The sequence below is a fragment of the Zootoca vivipara genome, chromosome 3, assembly GCF_963506605.1.
Source record: "Zootoca vivipara chromosome 3, rZooViv1.1, whole genome shotgun sequence".
NCBI classification, from domain to species: domain Eukaryota; kingdom Metazoa; phylum Chordata; class Lepidosauria; order Squamata; family Lacertidae; genus Zootoca; species Zootoca vivipara.
In genome coordinates, this window is record NC_083278.1 from 77168843 (window position 1) to 77185646 (window position 16804).

Consider the following 16804-nt stretch of genomic DNA (forward strand, 5'->3'; position numbering starts at 1 on the left):
AACTGCAGTCAAGTCAACATTCCTACAGTGGACATGTTAGGGGGTGTTTTCTACCACTCAGGAGAAGACTTCCTGTTTCATTCTGAGCTGGGACAGACTTCCACTACATGTGACTTGAAGAGTGTTTGTTCTGTTGTTCCAACAACGGAGGAGCACATGTCCTCCATGTTCTGATCAGTGTGTGTTCTCCATTTTTCTGTTCCTGTGTGTTAGGAGAAGTGACTCCTAAGTCGTAGTCACTTGGGACTAATTCCTTTATGGGACAGTTCATGTAGATATATAGTTATGTAACCTAAGCCTACAGAGACGTGGGTGGCGCTGTGGTCTAAACCACAGAGCCTAGGGCTTGCCAATTGGAAGGTCGGCAGTTTGAATCTCCGCAACGGGGTGACCTCCCGTTGTTTGGTCCCAGCTCCTGCCCACATATCAATTCAAAAGCACGCCAAGTGCAAGTAGATAAATAGGTACCCCTCCGACAGAAGGTAAATGTGCGTGTTTCCGTGCGCTGCTCTGGTTTCGCCAGAAGCAGCTTAGTCATGCTGGCAACATGACCCGGAAGCTGTCTGCGGACAAACGCCGGCTCACTCGGCTTATAGAACGAGATGAACGTGCAACTCCAGAGTCGTCTGCGACTGGACCTAATGGTCGGGGTACCTTTACCTTTACCTTTTTAACTTAATCCTGCCTTCAGGGATCTATCTGTGAACCTGAATGAATCTGTGAGTAAACTACTTTTATATTAAGTTTAATTGGATTCTCGTTAAAGGGGATCTTACCAAGAATCTTAAGTAGTGAGGCTCAGATCAACAAGCTGATCACTGTGTAATTTAAAAGGGGGGATGTTTGGAACTCTGCTAGGATATGGAACTTGCTAGCGCAAGTTAGGAAGGATATCATTAAATAATATATCATCTCCAGCCTCCCTAATCATCCCCACAACCAATAACCACCCCACCCCATATGTGGGAATAGAGCTGGGGTAGGAGGGGAAATCCCCTTGTGCTAGCATTAATGTATAGGTTCTCTGGAAATCTTGCCTACCTTTTTTATGTAGTTTTCACTAAGGAAGTTCTGAATAGACCCTGACACATAGTTCAGAACTCACTTGTGTATAGTAATACTGCCTAGACATTTGTTTTAGAAAATAGTTGTGGGAATGGGGTAGATAGATGGGGTCTACGCCGAGGGCAACACTGAAAACACACATGGGCCAATATCATATGCTGGTAGCATATAACTAGCAAATTTTGTGCCATATTGAAGAAACTAAAACATGCTATAGTAGAGGGGGGACATGTTTAATTTTTTTGTTCAGAATTCTGTTCCTGAAGCTAGTATTGCCAAGTTATAAAAACTTAGGATGCGTTTAAAAATCCAGAGTTCACTCCTGTCAGCAGGAACGTTCCCTGCTTAGATTATGCTTAGATTGTGGCCACTTGTGGACTGGCAGCTAGGGGATTTTGCCATTTTCACAGCATTGCACAAATTCTCATGCTTGCCTGTCTCTTTTGGTAATTGTGTTATGGAACATTGTGTGCCCCCTGAATGGAAAGCTTATCAGACGTGTTACAAGTTTAATATGTTTATAGAATCAGGGCTTCTGTGAATCTTTCCTTATTTACACACAGGCATGAATAAACTATGCTTGCAGATCAGGAATGTAACTGATTTTGTAGTTACAAATGCAATATTGATAATTTCCCCCTCCATTAACATTTACTTTGCAGAAATATATTTAAGTTTTCAAAACAGCTTCTGTAACCTTCAAATAGGCAGCCTCCATGAAGATGATCACCTGCATTGGTCATGGGAATTGGGTCAGATCAGGCATAGGCAAATTCCGGCCCTCCAGTTGTTTGGGACTGCAATTCCCATCATCCCTGACCACTGGTCCTGTTAGCTAGGGATGATGGTAATTGTAGTCCCAAACATCTGGAGGGCCGGAGTTTGCCTATGCCTGGGTCAGATAGACACAATACATTCTTAATGAAAGAGCATATACTTGACTACCTTTATAATCTATTTTACCTGTAATGGATACCATCTTTAATAGATAACGTACCTTGATAGATACTACAATCTCAAAGAATGGAGCAGCTTTCCCTATCAGTGGACAAAACAGAGAAAGATTCAAGATTAGAGATGAAGAACTGGCTTATTCTAGCCTGCCCTGTGTTCCCGAAAGAGAGCTGCCCCACACCATCAGCCTTTGGAGCAGCAGCACTGCTGTTTCAAAGAAATAGTACCACTCTTAGCTGTATTTGCCTTATAGTAATGGGGGAGAAATTTTTGCCAGAATCTGTGGAGTGCTGCTCCAGAGTTGATCTGATGCATTGCAACTCCATTTTGCCTATTTATGGGTGTGTGTGCACTCTGCATCTCACCCTTGCAAGAATCAGGTGCTTACACCTGATTAAGTACCAAATGTAATGGTAGCAAATGTAATGGTAGCAACCAACTGCAGTTTATCATGGCGGAATCAACCTCAGCTTTCCCCTGGGCTTGCACCAACCCACCCACCTCTCCTCCTCTTCTGTAGCTGGTTGATGTGTAGCAGCTGCTGCTTTTTAGAAAAAGAAAGGAGTAACCTAATCCTGAATGCCTCACTTTCCCCTCTTTTCTTTGAAATTCCAAATGGGCAGAAGGGAGATGAGAGCCGGGGATCAGATCCAAGCAATTTTGGAGGAAACTGATTTTCCAAATCCATTTCATTTGGTGTTTAGGCAGTTTTAGTTACCCAGTACGATGACCTCTGTTGGTAGGCAAGGAAAATGTGTCCCTATAAATTCTCCTTGACCTCTCAGCAGCTTTCAATACCATCAACATGGTATCCTTCTGGACTAGCTGTCCAAGTTAGGGGTGGGTGGCACCACTTGGTGATGGTTCCGGTCCTAGTTGAATGGTTGTTTCCAGAGGCTGATGCTTGGGGAGTGCTGTTCGGCCCTGTGGAGCCTTCAATGTGGGGTTTCTCAGGGTTCAATTTTATCCTCTATGCTGTTTAACGTAGAGGTCTGGAGGGTCGCAGCATGAGAATGGGCCTTTTTGTGGTGGATCCCTGTTTGTGGAATGCTCTCTGTAGGGAGGCTTGCCTGGCACCTTCATTACGGATCTTTAGGTGCCAGGTGATAATGTTTCTCTTCAGCCACGCCTTTGACTGATTAACATTCTATGTCCTTTTAAATGTGTTTGTGTTTGTGAGAGGGGGTATTGTTTTTTTGTTTTTATTGTGTATTCAGCCGGAATTTGACCATCAATAACAGTGCCTGGGCAACTTTTGAGTCTGGATTTTCACTTTTTGAAATCTGGCAACCCTATCCAGAGCCACCCAGAATATTATCATAAGACTGCTTATGACCTGCTTATGTCCTTGCAGTCTTTGCAAAATCTATTGTTGGCGATTAATTTTTGTTTTTTATTATACCTGTATATGATTACCTTGATACATTTCTGAAAATGTCAAACTGATGAAGAAGGGTGTGTTTCTTACCATAGCTGCTTTTTTGAGGGGGGTGGGCAGATCTCATGAACGAAAAGTTATGTTTGGAAAGTGGAGCTGCTCTAATATGTGACTTTGCCATATGAAACTTGATCAGAACATTCTCAGTAGGAAACTTGGGCTAGCAAATAGCAATCTGCCTCCATATATGTGCATATATAGGGACGCGGGTGGCGCTGTGGTCTAAACCACAGAGCCTAGGGCTTGCCGATTGGAAGGTTGGCGTTTCGAATCCCCGCGATGGGGTGAGCTCCCGTTTCTTGGTCCCAGCTCCTGCCCACCTAGCAGCTCGAAAGCATGTCAAAGTGCAAGTAGGTACCGCTTCGGTGGTAAGGTAAACGGCGTTTCCGTGTGCCGCTTTGCCAGAAGTGGCTTAGTCATGCTGGCCACATGACCCGGAAGCTGTATGCCGGCTCCCTCAGCCTATAGAGCAAGATGAGCGCCGCAACCCCAGAGTCGTCCGCGACTGGACCTAATATTCAGGGGTACCTTTACCTTTTACCAGTATTTTGAACATTTGCTCCTTACCCTCTGAGTTGCCATTGATTTGATCTTTGCATTTGATCCCCTGATTCCTCCCAGTCCACCCCTTTCCTGCCTCTTCATTTCTTTAGGATAATGTCTAAATTGCTGCACATGCAATGGTATGATTGAAATGTAATATACTATTGCCTTTGTTTTGTTTTAAAACGGTTGGCCTTGATGTTTTATTAATTTGTCATTTTATTATTTATTGCTTGGGGTATTAAACAGCACACAACATACAAATGAATGTAAGTAATTCTTTGGCCTATAGACTTATCACTTATTTTTATTTATAAATGCGTTTGACATTTCTGCATGCTTTCTGAGTGCCCTCCACTTCTTCTTCTTCTTTTTTAATAGGTTAGAAAAAGAGAACATTCAGCACAGCTTTAGCAGTGAGGCAAAGACCCGAGCCCTTCAGGCCCAGCAGAGAGAGCAGGAGCTGACACAGAAGATGCAGCAAATGGAGGCCCAGCATGATAAAACTGGTAGGTGGTAGGGAAAGATTAGAGCCTGGGCATTCACTCACAAGCCCGGCCCACGCCTTACTGTGAAATGACATCAGGAACACCTGTAACCTTTGGCTGGCCGAAGGGAGCAGATGCTAACTACACCGGAGATTCCGAATTACATATTAGTTAGCATTTAAAAGAGAAAATGGAAAGTATTGCCCACTGTCTGTTGATTTCAGAGTGCTGCTCTCACATCTGTTGCACCATCTGGATTATGAGTTTATTTACCTGTGTTCAAGAAACGTAAAGCTGAGAGGGACCACAACAAAGTAGAAAAACAAAGGACTTGTTTTTGGCTGGATTTTCAGGCACACATGTTATATAAAGAAAATAGCATCAGAAGCTCTGCAGGAAATGCTCTGAGCTTACAGTTAAAGTCTCTTGAATAGCATTGAACAGTTCCCACAGTACACACATTATAGCTACTCTAAAAGCTTAATGAGTTTGCTTCAGAATCCAAACTGGAGAAAAGCTTTAGCCATTAATCGGTACTTAATTCACTGTCGCAGCTGGATGTAATTCACTGGCTCCAAATTAATATGTTCCTTTATTTAATCTTTGCAGGCTCACACATTTTTAGAATTTGTATTTTCTGTCCTCCTCGAATCTAGATGGATCTTTAATCCTTTGCAGCAGTGAGAGAGAACCTAAAGAATGCAGTTTAAATTGATAAATATAGGACATTGGTAACAGCTGGCAGCATGACTGGAACCTGATGTGCTTCAATATTTTGGCACAGCTGACCTGTAATTCTTTACCTTTTATAGTATGAAAGTAAAACGGATTTACAGAATTGTTGACAGTCAAAATATTATGTGTGGTCCTTTTATATCGGGGGTGGACAAATTGCTTTTCAGGTCCACATCAGAACTATATCATGAGCTGTAGAACGGCAGCAAATTTGCATATTTAAGCTGTAAGTAGCATCGCTCACAGAAAATATGCATAAATTGCATATTTTAAAAACCTGAATTCTGAAACTACAGTTGGTGGATGTGTTGCTGTTGGCAATTCAGTGAGCCCCCAGTAATGCATTTAAATGTGTGTACAGACTATAAATGTTGCTAATCAGTTTAGTAAGACGGGGAATCATATTTGTGTATTTGCCTTTTTAGATCATATCCCAACCCTCTCATAATCTCTGTATCTGGCTTAACCAACTATTTATCACTTATTGAAAGAGAGGAAAAATATCAAATAGCTCCAGTTCCCACTGAAAAGTATATAATTTCCCCCAAAGTAGACAGTGACTTTGGGGGAGTTGCTCATGGCCTGGGTGTATGTTCTGCCTTGATCAGGCCCTCACTTGATCCCTTAGCCAGGGGAGAGAGGGAAGCTAGATCTCTGGTGGGACAGAAGACTGGCCAGACTGGAGGTTGCAGTCAGTTTTCAGGGCATTCCAGAAATTCAAGACTGTTGTCAATCATGGGGATGCTGTCCCAAAGTGGGTGTGGTCCACTAACAGGGTCATAAGGCAAAGCCAAGGTCAAACACAACGGAGTATTTTAAAGCTAGGCAGCATTCCAAGAGCAAGGTATCAGCAGAGTCCAGCAACTCAGGGTTCATTGGCATAGGAAACAGGAGCAAATAGCTGGGCTGCACAAAACTAAGTGCCTGTGTTGTTCCAGCAACAAATAGGCTTCAACTGGGCGCTTATGCAGCCTGGTCACCCAGACCTAGGTGCAGCTGGGAAGCCCAGCCTGCCAAGATTTCCTGTTTCCAGGGGGGATTCCTTATTCCTGAGGAGCCTAGTTCTTCTGGGCTTTCAAATATGCACAATAGACAACTTCCTGTGCCTACATTTTCTGATGTGATGCTCCCTGTGGATTTCTGAGCCCAATTCCAGGTATTAATGTTGCAGTATAAAACTTAAAACAGCTTGAGACCCAAATATCTAAAGGAGCACCTTTGCTTATAGGTGCCTACCTAAATCTGCAGTCCTTCCCATTGTCCCTTTGTCAAGTAAACTGCATAGTGTGATGGCATAGAATGAGGCCTCTGTGGTAGCACTCCATCTCTGAAATGATTTCTCCCTGGAGATGTGCCTGGTCCCAACATTACTTGCTTTTCAGGGCTTTTGGTGATGGTGGAGTGTGTGTGGTTATTTTAGTTTATTTTAGTTTTTTGATGCTGCATTGTGATTAAGTTATCCACCTTTTGAGGGAATGTGCTGCTGGTGGTTTTATGATTTATATGACTATTGCTTATGTTACTGTTTTATGCTGCTGGTTTTGTTTTAATACTATTGATAATTATAATATGGTTTTATCGTTATAAGCTGCTTTGGTTTCTTTGATAGAAAGCAGGGTATTGAAATTTTAGATAAATATTGATTGATTGATTGAATATATTTGTCCTTTCATTGTTCAGAGAAATTTCTTGTCCTGGCAATCACAGTTTCTGCTTAGGTACTCAATGTCTAGCTGCATTCCCCTGGAGCACATGTGTGATCTTGTCTAGCTCCTGGGACGCTTCTCAGAGTATACCATTCTTAGGACAAGATTATCTTGCCTTTCTTAACATCCTTTGCTAGCCTGGATTGCTAGCTCAACACTGAACTGACAGCCATCTCAATTTCAAACTGTGTTCTGTTTGAATTATGCAGCAGTGACACCAATCCTAGCAGGCCAATCTTTGCTAAAAATGAATGCAATTATTTGCTTTATGGCTTCATTCTACACAAGTGTATTAAGGGAAAGGGACTATTTGTGGCATCTCTCCGCATTCTATACAGCACTTCTGTGTATAAGCAGCTGTGACTTGGCATAGATGTTCAGAACAAGTTGTCATTTACTTTTCCCTCCCTTATCTGTAATATCTCACTTAATTTGCTTGCTTTGGAGAATAGTATTTTGTGCCCATTGATATTTCTAATATGAATAACAAGAAAGGAAAAGTTAAGACATATTGAACACAAATACCTCATCTCAAATGCAATTATATTAAATTGCTTCACAGATGAAGGAATTAGAATTTTATCTGCTATTTAATTGAATACTCTGGTTTGTTTTGCTTTTCATATAGAGGTCTGATCATAGTGCTTGCCATATTCCATATTTTCCCTTGACATTTCATTTGATGAATTAGTGAATTAAAATCTTCAATAACTTAAAACTGAAAAATTCAAGATTTTTGCTATGTTGTGAGGTACAAAATTTCAAAGCTCAGTTCTCCCCCCACCCCCAACCTATACCCATGGCCTTTTTCACATATATTGTCTTCATTTCCCAGTGTTTCCCATGTCTTCAGTAAATTGGAGCTGTTGGCTAACAACTGCAAGAGGATGTTCAGTTAATAATTTCAGTTACATTTAAGGAAAATATTATATTTGCACTTTCTGAAGATTGGTCAAGTTATGGTGTCTTCATACAAACTTTCTGAACCTTCAGTTTTCTCTTAAAGACATCTATATTGTGCTGTACAAGTCCTCCTTAACTGATGTTTCAAATATACTTCCACATATTCTGCGATACATCCAGCATACTAACATGACTCAAATGATAGCTTTTGTCTATCTCATGTGGAAGTTAGTTTGATTACATTAGCTGGTAGAACATGAAATATATTTTCTAAGGTCAGGTATTTCACATCTAAACCACTGTAGTTAGGTGCTATGCAGATGCTCTTGGCAAGGGACCATATAAAAGAATTTAGCAATCAAAAGAGGAATGTGTTTTGGTATCACTGGAATAATCTTTGTAGTACTATAGGACAGTATATACCGTAGTGATAGACCATAATATGAACATATTAATGATTATCTGCTGTGAAACTGCTAATTAGATTCATGTGGAACTACAAAACACTTTGTCATTGTAATTTCTCTTAAGAACCATTACATTTAGGACTGCAGGAAAGTGTATGATGTGTGACAATATATATGCATCCTGTTTCATACATAGAAATACTTTCCATGTAGGAATTATATCAGTTTGAACTAGTGCTGATGGTCAATTTCGCCACGTTCACCGACCCTTTCACCAGAGATGAATTAGAGCCAGGAATAAATTTTGGTTATTTTTCTAGACCTCCAAAATGTTGAGTTGTTTTTTTTGGGGGGGGTTGTGGGGGATGATGGTCTTATCATTGCAGGAGCTTGCTCTGTATTTTTCCTTTGTTTAAAACAGTAGAAGCAGATCTCTGGCCACTGTGCTTCCTTCCCAGAGTGCTCTCGAATGACAGTGCTTTGTCCCCACTAAGTCATTCCAGAGGCACTCTGGGAAGGCAGCGTGGTGGCCAGACCACCACTGGAAATTGGAATGGCATTCAACTGTCAGAGCAGACCCACTGCAATTGATTAACATGACTTAATTGTTAATTTTAATAGGTCTACTCTGAGTGCAATTGAATTCCATCCAGCATGACCATAGCTACTGCCACCAAACCCTAAAAAAAAGGAGTGCAAACCATTTCAGCCCTCAAACCTTCCTGCAAAAATCACAGTCCCTAGTCTTAGGATTTCAGGGTGGTTCACTGCAGCTCTAGTTTGAAGCAACCTTAAAATGGGGAGGGGGAGACAAAAAATTGATAGGGGGCTTCTCTCATACAGATTTAGTCATGGGCAAGTAAGATCAAAATGGTAAGGAACAGGCTTGAGCATGTGGTTTTCTTACCACTTTTGAAGGGACTTTCCTATTACGACTCTCCATAGAGATGAGGATGTCGGTTTCTTTAATTGAAAACTAGGTTCCAGCGTTAATATAACACTTTAAAATGTTGCTTCTAAAATGTCCTGTATTACATTTCAAACTTTGTATATGTAGAATATAACATATGCACATTTTTTAATGTATGATTTCTAGTTAATGAACTGGATTCCTTGCTGAGTTCACAGAATGCACTCTTATCAAAATTAAAAGAAGAGTGTTGCACATTGGCAAAGAAGCTTGAAGATATGACAGAAAAAAACAGGTAGGCAATGTTTTTACTCTTTTTACACAGGCTTACTGCTTACGAGTACCTAATAGAAATTTGTGAATTGATAAGCCATTTTTACAGCACTTACATAGTTCAGTTTCGGTATTATGTTTCTAGTCTTCCATATTCCTCAACATATACATTAAATGTGGACAAAATCACATACGCAACCAGGTCTGCCGCACTAGTGAGGTAAGGTGAGCACTGGTGGAGGAAGGGGGATGCGGTGGGTGCGGTTTGCCCCTGGTGTCTTCCCTGAGGGGCTGACATTGCCACCCCGCCCCCTGGGATGCCACTCCTGTGGGCTGCTAGCCCCGCCTCCAGGTGCACAGCATGTGCGCCACTCCGGGTGCCGGAGCAGCTAGCTCCGCCTCTGAAGGTGAGGCAGCTGCCTCGAATGGTGGAAGCCTAAGAGGCAGCACCTGCCTCACCTCCGCCACCAGCAGTACTGGTTTCCAAGGAGATCTTGCCAAAACCTTATAAGATCTCACGGAGTGCACAAAGTCTCGCAAGATTTTGGCAAAATCTGTCTGGAAGCTGGCACTGCTGCCAGTGTTTTGCGGATGCCACTGCACAATACAGATAAGAGAGCCATGGTACCAGCGGTGAGGCAGCAGTGGGGAGGGGAAGGGGGGGAGGGAGGCGGCACGTTCCCATTTCTCCTCAAGCAACACGCTGCTCCTGTACACAACCAATGTGGGCAGACTACTTTCTTTTCCCATTTCCATTTCTGTTCACTTAGGTCTTAGGATAACTTGATTTTTTTTAATGTAGTGTGAGCCACGGGAAAGCCCTCAGACAAATATCACATGCACACACCTATCACATACTACTTGCCAGATGCCCAGCTTATACACAATTAGTGTTAATATACCTGTGGCACTAATGTAGCAACATGTATGTGGACAGGTGCATGTGGTAACTGTATTCAGACATGATAGGGACTACATAGACTGCTGACACATCTTTAAATCAAATCTTATATAGTGGTGCCTTTGAGGTACATATCCCTTTCCACTTTGCCCACTTATTGGTGAACATATAATCCCACCTTGCAAAACGTAGGTGCTTATATCTGATTAAGTGCCAAATGTATTGGCTGCATTGAGGCATCACAATAAATTATGGCCTATCTTGACAAACAGAAGCCTAACCTCCTCCTGGGCTTGTGTTGTTCCACCTCTCCTCTCTGCCTCCAGCATAGCTGGCTTGGGATATGGCAGCTCACCAACACTACTAAGAAGTAAGAAGTAGACACAGCTTTGGGTCTGAAGCCCAGACATTTGTTAATATGCTTCAGAATGTAGCAAAAGATCCCCTTCTCTTCAGATAGTGTGTGTTGAGATCTGTCCCCAAACTCTGATTTGTATGTAAGACTCATGTGGTTCTAATAGTGTGCTATTGTTCAAAGAGCATTTCACTTTCTAATTGAGAGACAATATGGTGAGTTTTATTGCTCCAGTTAAATGATATATATTGAATTGTAATTGTTCACACTTGCTCCTTCACCTTTTCTGATGCTGACTGGGGTTGTACCTATTTTGCTTTGTAGCTGTTGGCATTAGCACAGCACTTTCTTCAAACTATACAGGGCACTCATGGACACCCAGGGCTTGGAGCAGGCCTAAGAGATGCTGCTTAAATGCTTGCTAGGTTTTTTCAGCAATTGCATAGCTTCTGCCAGGAAGTTTCAAAAAGGAATGTCCTTTCCCAATTATTTGTAGTGTGGTACAGATAGATAGGTTTTGTGATTATTATTTTCCCAATCACAGGTCCCACCTTTATTCTGATTGAGCTTCACAAATTAATGTCTCCCCATCCCCACCCCTCCCCATCCCCACCCCTCCCCACCCCTTCTCTACATAAGTGCCTGGAAACTTCCATTTCACTGTATCTGAAGAAGTGTGCATGCACACGAAAGCTCATACCAAAATAAAAACTTAGTTGGTCTTTAAGGTGCTACTGAAGGAATTTTTTTTATTTTACTTCGATCCAGACCAACACGGCTACCTACCTGTAACCAAATTAATGTCTATTAAATACTCACATACTTTGGGTAAGATTGCCTAGGATTGGAATTAAAGATGCATAAAACATTTTGAGGGCTTCTGCTGAATATACTTAGGTTGCCTAAAGATGAATTTACATTATGCAAGTGGGTTGCAAACATGCTTTACTGTGTTCAGATATTACCTTAAGTAATGTATTAATAAAGCTAGCCTTCAGGCGTAATTGGTGTGTAGAATCTATAATAATAAAAATTGTAATGAGCGAAAATTTCCCTACATATATGGGCGGGATCTTGGAAGTGCTCGATTTACTCCCCTCAAGCTGCACAGTTGACACTGTGTACACATGCAAATGTAAAAATACAGTCCTGCAGTGTTCTCTGTATAATTTTGCTTACCCTCTTTTTGGGTTGTCCCAAAGTTTGAGGCTTGTGGATTGATGCTTGACACTGTCCACTGTGTATTTGTGATTTGCGTTTTGTAATTAAGGGCAACAATGGGAGTCCATTGGGTCTCGTTATATATAATGGTTGGTTTAATTTGTTTCACTTCTATCTTGTTAATTGTAAATTGATCATTAAGATTTGAATTCTAATCTGTCACTAGGGTTGAGTGTATTGAAGCTAGAGAAATGATCCTGTTTTTAATCACTGATGATGAGAAACAAATTTTACCATTTCAGTGCATATTGCTGTCCATATATTTTAACACTATATTTTATGGTGTTATAAATATTGTTAAATGACTTTTAGTGTAGTTTTACTGTTTGACTATAATGGATAAATTATATTACCATTTTGGCAACAGTAGGCATCCAACTGTGTGAGTTTAATTGAAGTAAAGAACACGCACCCGGTTGAACTGTTTTTCTGCATGTTTGATTGGTGCTCTATTAGAAGACGGCAGTCATTACACTGAAGCACTGTGAGGAAAACATTTGCCCAAGGTAGAGAATCAGAATGCCAGACATTCTGAAAAAACCTACTACGGCAGTGATACTCAGCCCCTTTTCTGAATTATCGAGTTTTCAATTAAAATCAATAGAACCTACCTCACATTTAATTATAGTACTATGAAATGGTCAGATTCGTGAGAAATGAAAAAACCATTCTAATGGACAAAGCATCTAGGGTGGAATTTCTATGCTGCCTACCAAAGGTGGGAGGAAGAAAACTGGCCATGAGCCACCTTTGTACGTATCCTAAATGTTGAATTGATTTAAAGGAGAGTGCAGCTTTTTGAGAGCATCAGATTTACGGGGGCTTCCTGATGTTTTATTTTGCTACTGCAAGGGACCCAGGTGGCGCTGTGGTTAAACCACTGAGCCTAGGGCTTGCTGATCAGAAGGTCGGCGATTCGAATCCCTGTGACGGGGTGAGCTCCCGTTGCTTGGTCCCAGCTCCTGCCAATGTAGCAGTTCGAAAGCACGTCAAAATGCAAGTAGATAAATAGGAACCGCTACAGCGGGAAGGTAAACGGCGTTTCCATGTGCTGCTCTGGTTTGCCAGAAAGCGGCTTTGTCATGCTGGCCACATGACCTGGAAGCTGTACGCCGGCTCCCTCGGCCAATAATGTGAGATGAGCGCGCAACCCCAGAGTCGGTCACGACTGGACCTAATGGTCAGGGGTCCCTTTACCTTTACCTTACTGCAATCATACTATTTCCATCACTCTGCTTAGAATTCAGACAAACTTGTTGGGCAAGTAGCAAAACCTAGAGTCCTAAGCTAGACTTCACCCAAGGAATCCCTTCTGCAATTAATTGGTTGGACCCAGCTCTGTCCCTGGGGGCCCAAGTAACCTCAGTGGCTAGAAGCCACTTTTACCAGTTCTGCCTGGTATGACAACTAGGACTGTTTCTGAACTGGGAAAACTTGGCCACAGTAGTTCAGGCATTGGTGACTTCAATAGTGCACTCTATGTGGGGTTTCCCTTGTCTTTGACGTGGAAACTGCTGCTAATGCAGATTGTTGCAGCATATAACACCTCTGCTGATTGCCGAGGTGCTGGTTGAACCCAGGCCAAGTTCAAGGTGTTACTGTTGTTATATAAAACTCTTAATGGCTTGGGATCACCTTGCCCAGCATGTGACCACTCAACTTCTTTCATCTGTGGAACCGGTACTATTACAGGTGCCACACAATACTTGTTCTGCCCTTCTATGAAATATTTCTTTTATTGTGGGAGTACCTACACTTTGGAACTCTCTGCCTATGGGCATCAGGTAGACACATTCACTGTGTTCTTTTTGATCCCTGCTTAAAACGTTTTTGTTTAGGCAATTATTTCTAGACATGTAGGTGCTGATGTGTTTTAATCTTTTTTTAGTTTACTGCTTATTTTAACTCTCTTTATGGATAATGTTAATATTTCCTTAGACACTGCTTAGAGGTTTTGTTACTCTCCAGCAGTATATAAATTTTGTTAGGTAAAAAAAGATAATGATAAAAGAAAAGAGATACTTTATGTTGAACAAATCTGTAGAAATCAATTTATCTTCCTGTACTGCTTTATTAACATTTGTATAAAGCCTTTTTGTAGTGTGGAACTTCTTTCAGTGTCCAATCCGTTTCTTGTGCATTTATGGAGGTGTAAGTTCACAGAGTTCAGTGGAAATTATTTCCCATTAAATATTTAGGATTGTAGTTTTGCAAGAACTTTATAATACCCTCTTCTTGCCTGGTGGTTCATATCAAAGAACGTATAGTATTGTATAAGGTGAGTTTCATGCATTACTAATAGCCATCTTTCTTGTAACCCATCTGCCAAAAAAATATTCCATACAATTTTTAAGCCAACTGCTGCAATACTTATTTTAATTTTAAAAGTAAGATGTTTCCCATGCAGATGTGCACTGGACTTTTGTTAAGGTGGTTGCACACTGCAGGATACAATCTGGCAACATCCATCATCAGTGTGCTTAATTCTCCAGGTCTGAAGTCAGCCAGCTTACTCAGGAAAATGAATATGTCCATGACAGACTTCAGAAAATGCTGAAAAGGAATGATGAATTGGAGGAGCAGTGTATCCAACATGGAAGGATGCATGAGAAAATGAAGCAAAGGTAGGAGGATTTAGTAATTTATCCCTGTGTGGATCTACTATAACAAACCTTGTGGTTCCTTTGATGTGCATGTTCTTAAGTTTCAGGAACAAGACCAAACTATTTTAGACTCTGGTTTTATTGTGTAAATATTATGGGTATTGTTTCAATACACATGCACTGTATGTTAAGCACGTACTGTATACATGCACCCTATATTAATCATGCACTTAAAAAAAACCCCAGTTAATTTCACACACAATTTTAGGCTGTTTATATTGTCTGCACTGACACTCATATGAATGGTCTAAATATATGTTATTCAAATATGCTTGTGCCCTATTTAAGCAGCAAGTGTGCTTGTGTCGTAATCCTTCATTAACTGGCATATTTTTCACTGGCTTTTTTTTTTAAAAAACCCTTTTTTACTTCCTTATCTCATTTAAATATCAGCAGAACAGCAGTTACCTTTTAAATAAAATGCTTGAACACAGAATGTGTTTTCGCTCCCTACCCAGTTGAGGCTAGCATTGACTTTGATTTTAGGTCTAGGCGCCACACTCTCCTTAGCAATAACTGAGTAGGGAGTGGGGTCAAGTCTCCTTCGTTTCCCATGTTCCTCTTGCTGAGAGAGAGAGGTGGTAATTGGTATGGTTACATCTGACCCAATGTAATACTACAGAGCAGTTATTGCTGAAAAGTTGTAGAGCACTTGAAATTTTTCTGATGGGGGTTATTCTCTCCCATCTCACGTGATTCCGCTTTGTATTCAGTTGCAAATCAAAGCTCTTGCTTGTTGCCTCAGAGGCAGCTGACCTTCTCTAACATGCCATCTGCAATCACCCCTACATCTGCTTAAGAAATGCCACTTCTCTGTTTTTTTCCTCTCGCTGAATTTCTAAATGTCTTACTTGCTGTTTATGAATCTTGTCGTTTATAATCCTTTGGCCCAATTTCCAGTCCCCTTGGTAATATTCATATCAGAATCTATTAAGTTGCATTTTAGGAGTCAAATGCTTTATAAATGGCAACATGTTTGCATTTGCTGATTTGGTAATTTTATCTACATTATGGACTGTTTCCTTATACATCCCTTCTCTGCTAAACTACCATTTTATCAAAGGAGGGACTCAACTGGATGCCAGAGGACACTTTCCTGCTTTATTGTTTTCTTCATGTCATGTCCCACAGTTTCAATCTCAAAGGACCCTCAAAGTGGCTTTAATCTCAGTTTCTGCTTGTCTCAGTGAGTTGATGTGGAATCTTGAGTGTCTGTCTTTTCTGTTCACGAAAAGAGAGATTCAGACCGTTCTCTTTCTTCAGGTTTGTTGAGAAGAAGGAGTAGGACTTTCTCCTACCCATTGAATTCCCCACAGATAGCTAGCGGAATAATTCAGAAGGTTATTACCATTTTAGAATGGAGAGAGTTCTGTTGACAGCAATGCAGGGATCTAGTGTTCTGATCGAGGGGAATAATAGTACCGCTCTATTATGCCTTGGTCAGACCACACGCAGAGAACTGTGTCCAGTACTAAGCACCACAATTTAAGAAGGATAGTGACGAGCTGGAAAGTGTGCAGAGTAGGGCAGCTAAGATGATAAAGAGCCTTATGAGCAACAGTTGAGGAAGTTAGGTATGTTTAGCCTGGAAAAGAGGAGACTAAGATGAGACAGCCATATTCAAACATCTAAAGGGCTGTCATATGGAAGATGGAACAAGCTTGTTTTCTCCCACTCTGGAGGCTAGGACCCAAACCAATGGATTCAATTTACAAGAAAGGAGATTCTGACTAAACATCAGCAAGGACTTTCTGACAGCATAAGCTGTTTGACAATGGAACGGTCTCCCCCGGGAAGTGGTGGACTCTCCTTCCTTGGAGGTTTTGAAGCAGAGGTTGGATGGCCATCTGCCATGGGTGCTTTAGTTGAGATTCCTGCATTGCAGGGGGTTGGACTAGATGACCCTTGGGGTCCCTTCCAATTCTATGATTCTATCAATGTCTTTAAGGCCTACCTATTTATTCACATCAGAACCTGCCATGTTTGTGTATGTTGGGAGGCACTTTCAATCCCAAGCAGTATTCCTTTGACGCCCCTGAGTGACAGTTTCTGACAACTTCTTCACATTGTTAACTCCAGCAAATAGAACGCTTTGAAGTGACAACCTACCGGTTAGAGCTTATCTAAATTTACCATGTGAATGAGAATTCCCCAGAGTGCAAGTTCTTCCAAACTGGTGACCTTGTATCTTTTTCTTTTATTTTTAGAGCATAGTAACAACAATCTGCATTTTTCACCACTG

General features: G+C 41.3%; 1 protein-coding gene across 1 annotated transcript in view; it reads left to right on the forward strand.

Moving 5' to 3' along the window:
- Positions 1-16804, forward strand: part of SDCCAG8 (SHH signaling and ciliogenesis regulator SDCCAG8) — a 92725-nt gene that overhangs the window by 43789 nt on the left and 32132 nt on the right. The window contains exons 14-16 of the mRNA XM_035108353.2: positions 4382-4509; positions 9336-9444; positions 14392-14523. Of these exons, the coding sequence (XP_034964244.1) occupies positions 4382-4509; positions 9336-9444; positions 14392-14523 (369 nt within the window). The remainder of the gene's footprint in view (positions 1-4381; positions 4510-9335; positions 9445-14391; positions 14524-16804) is intronic.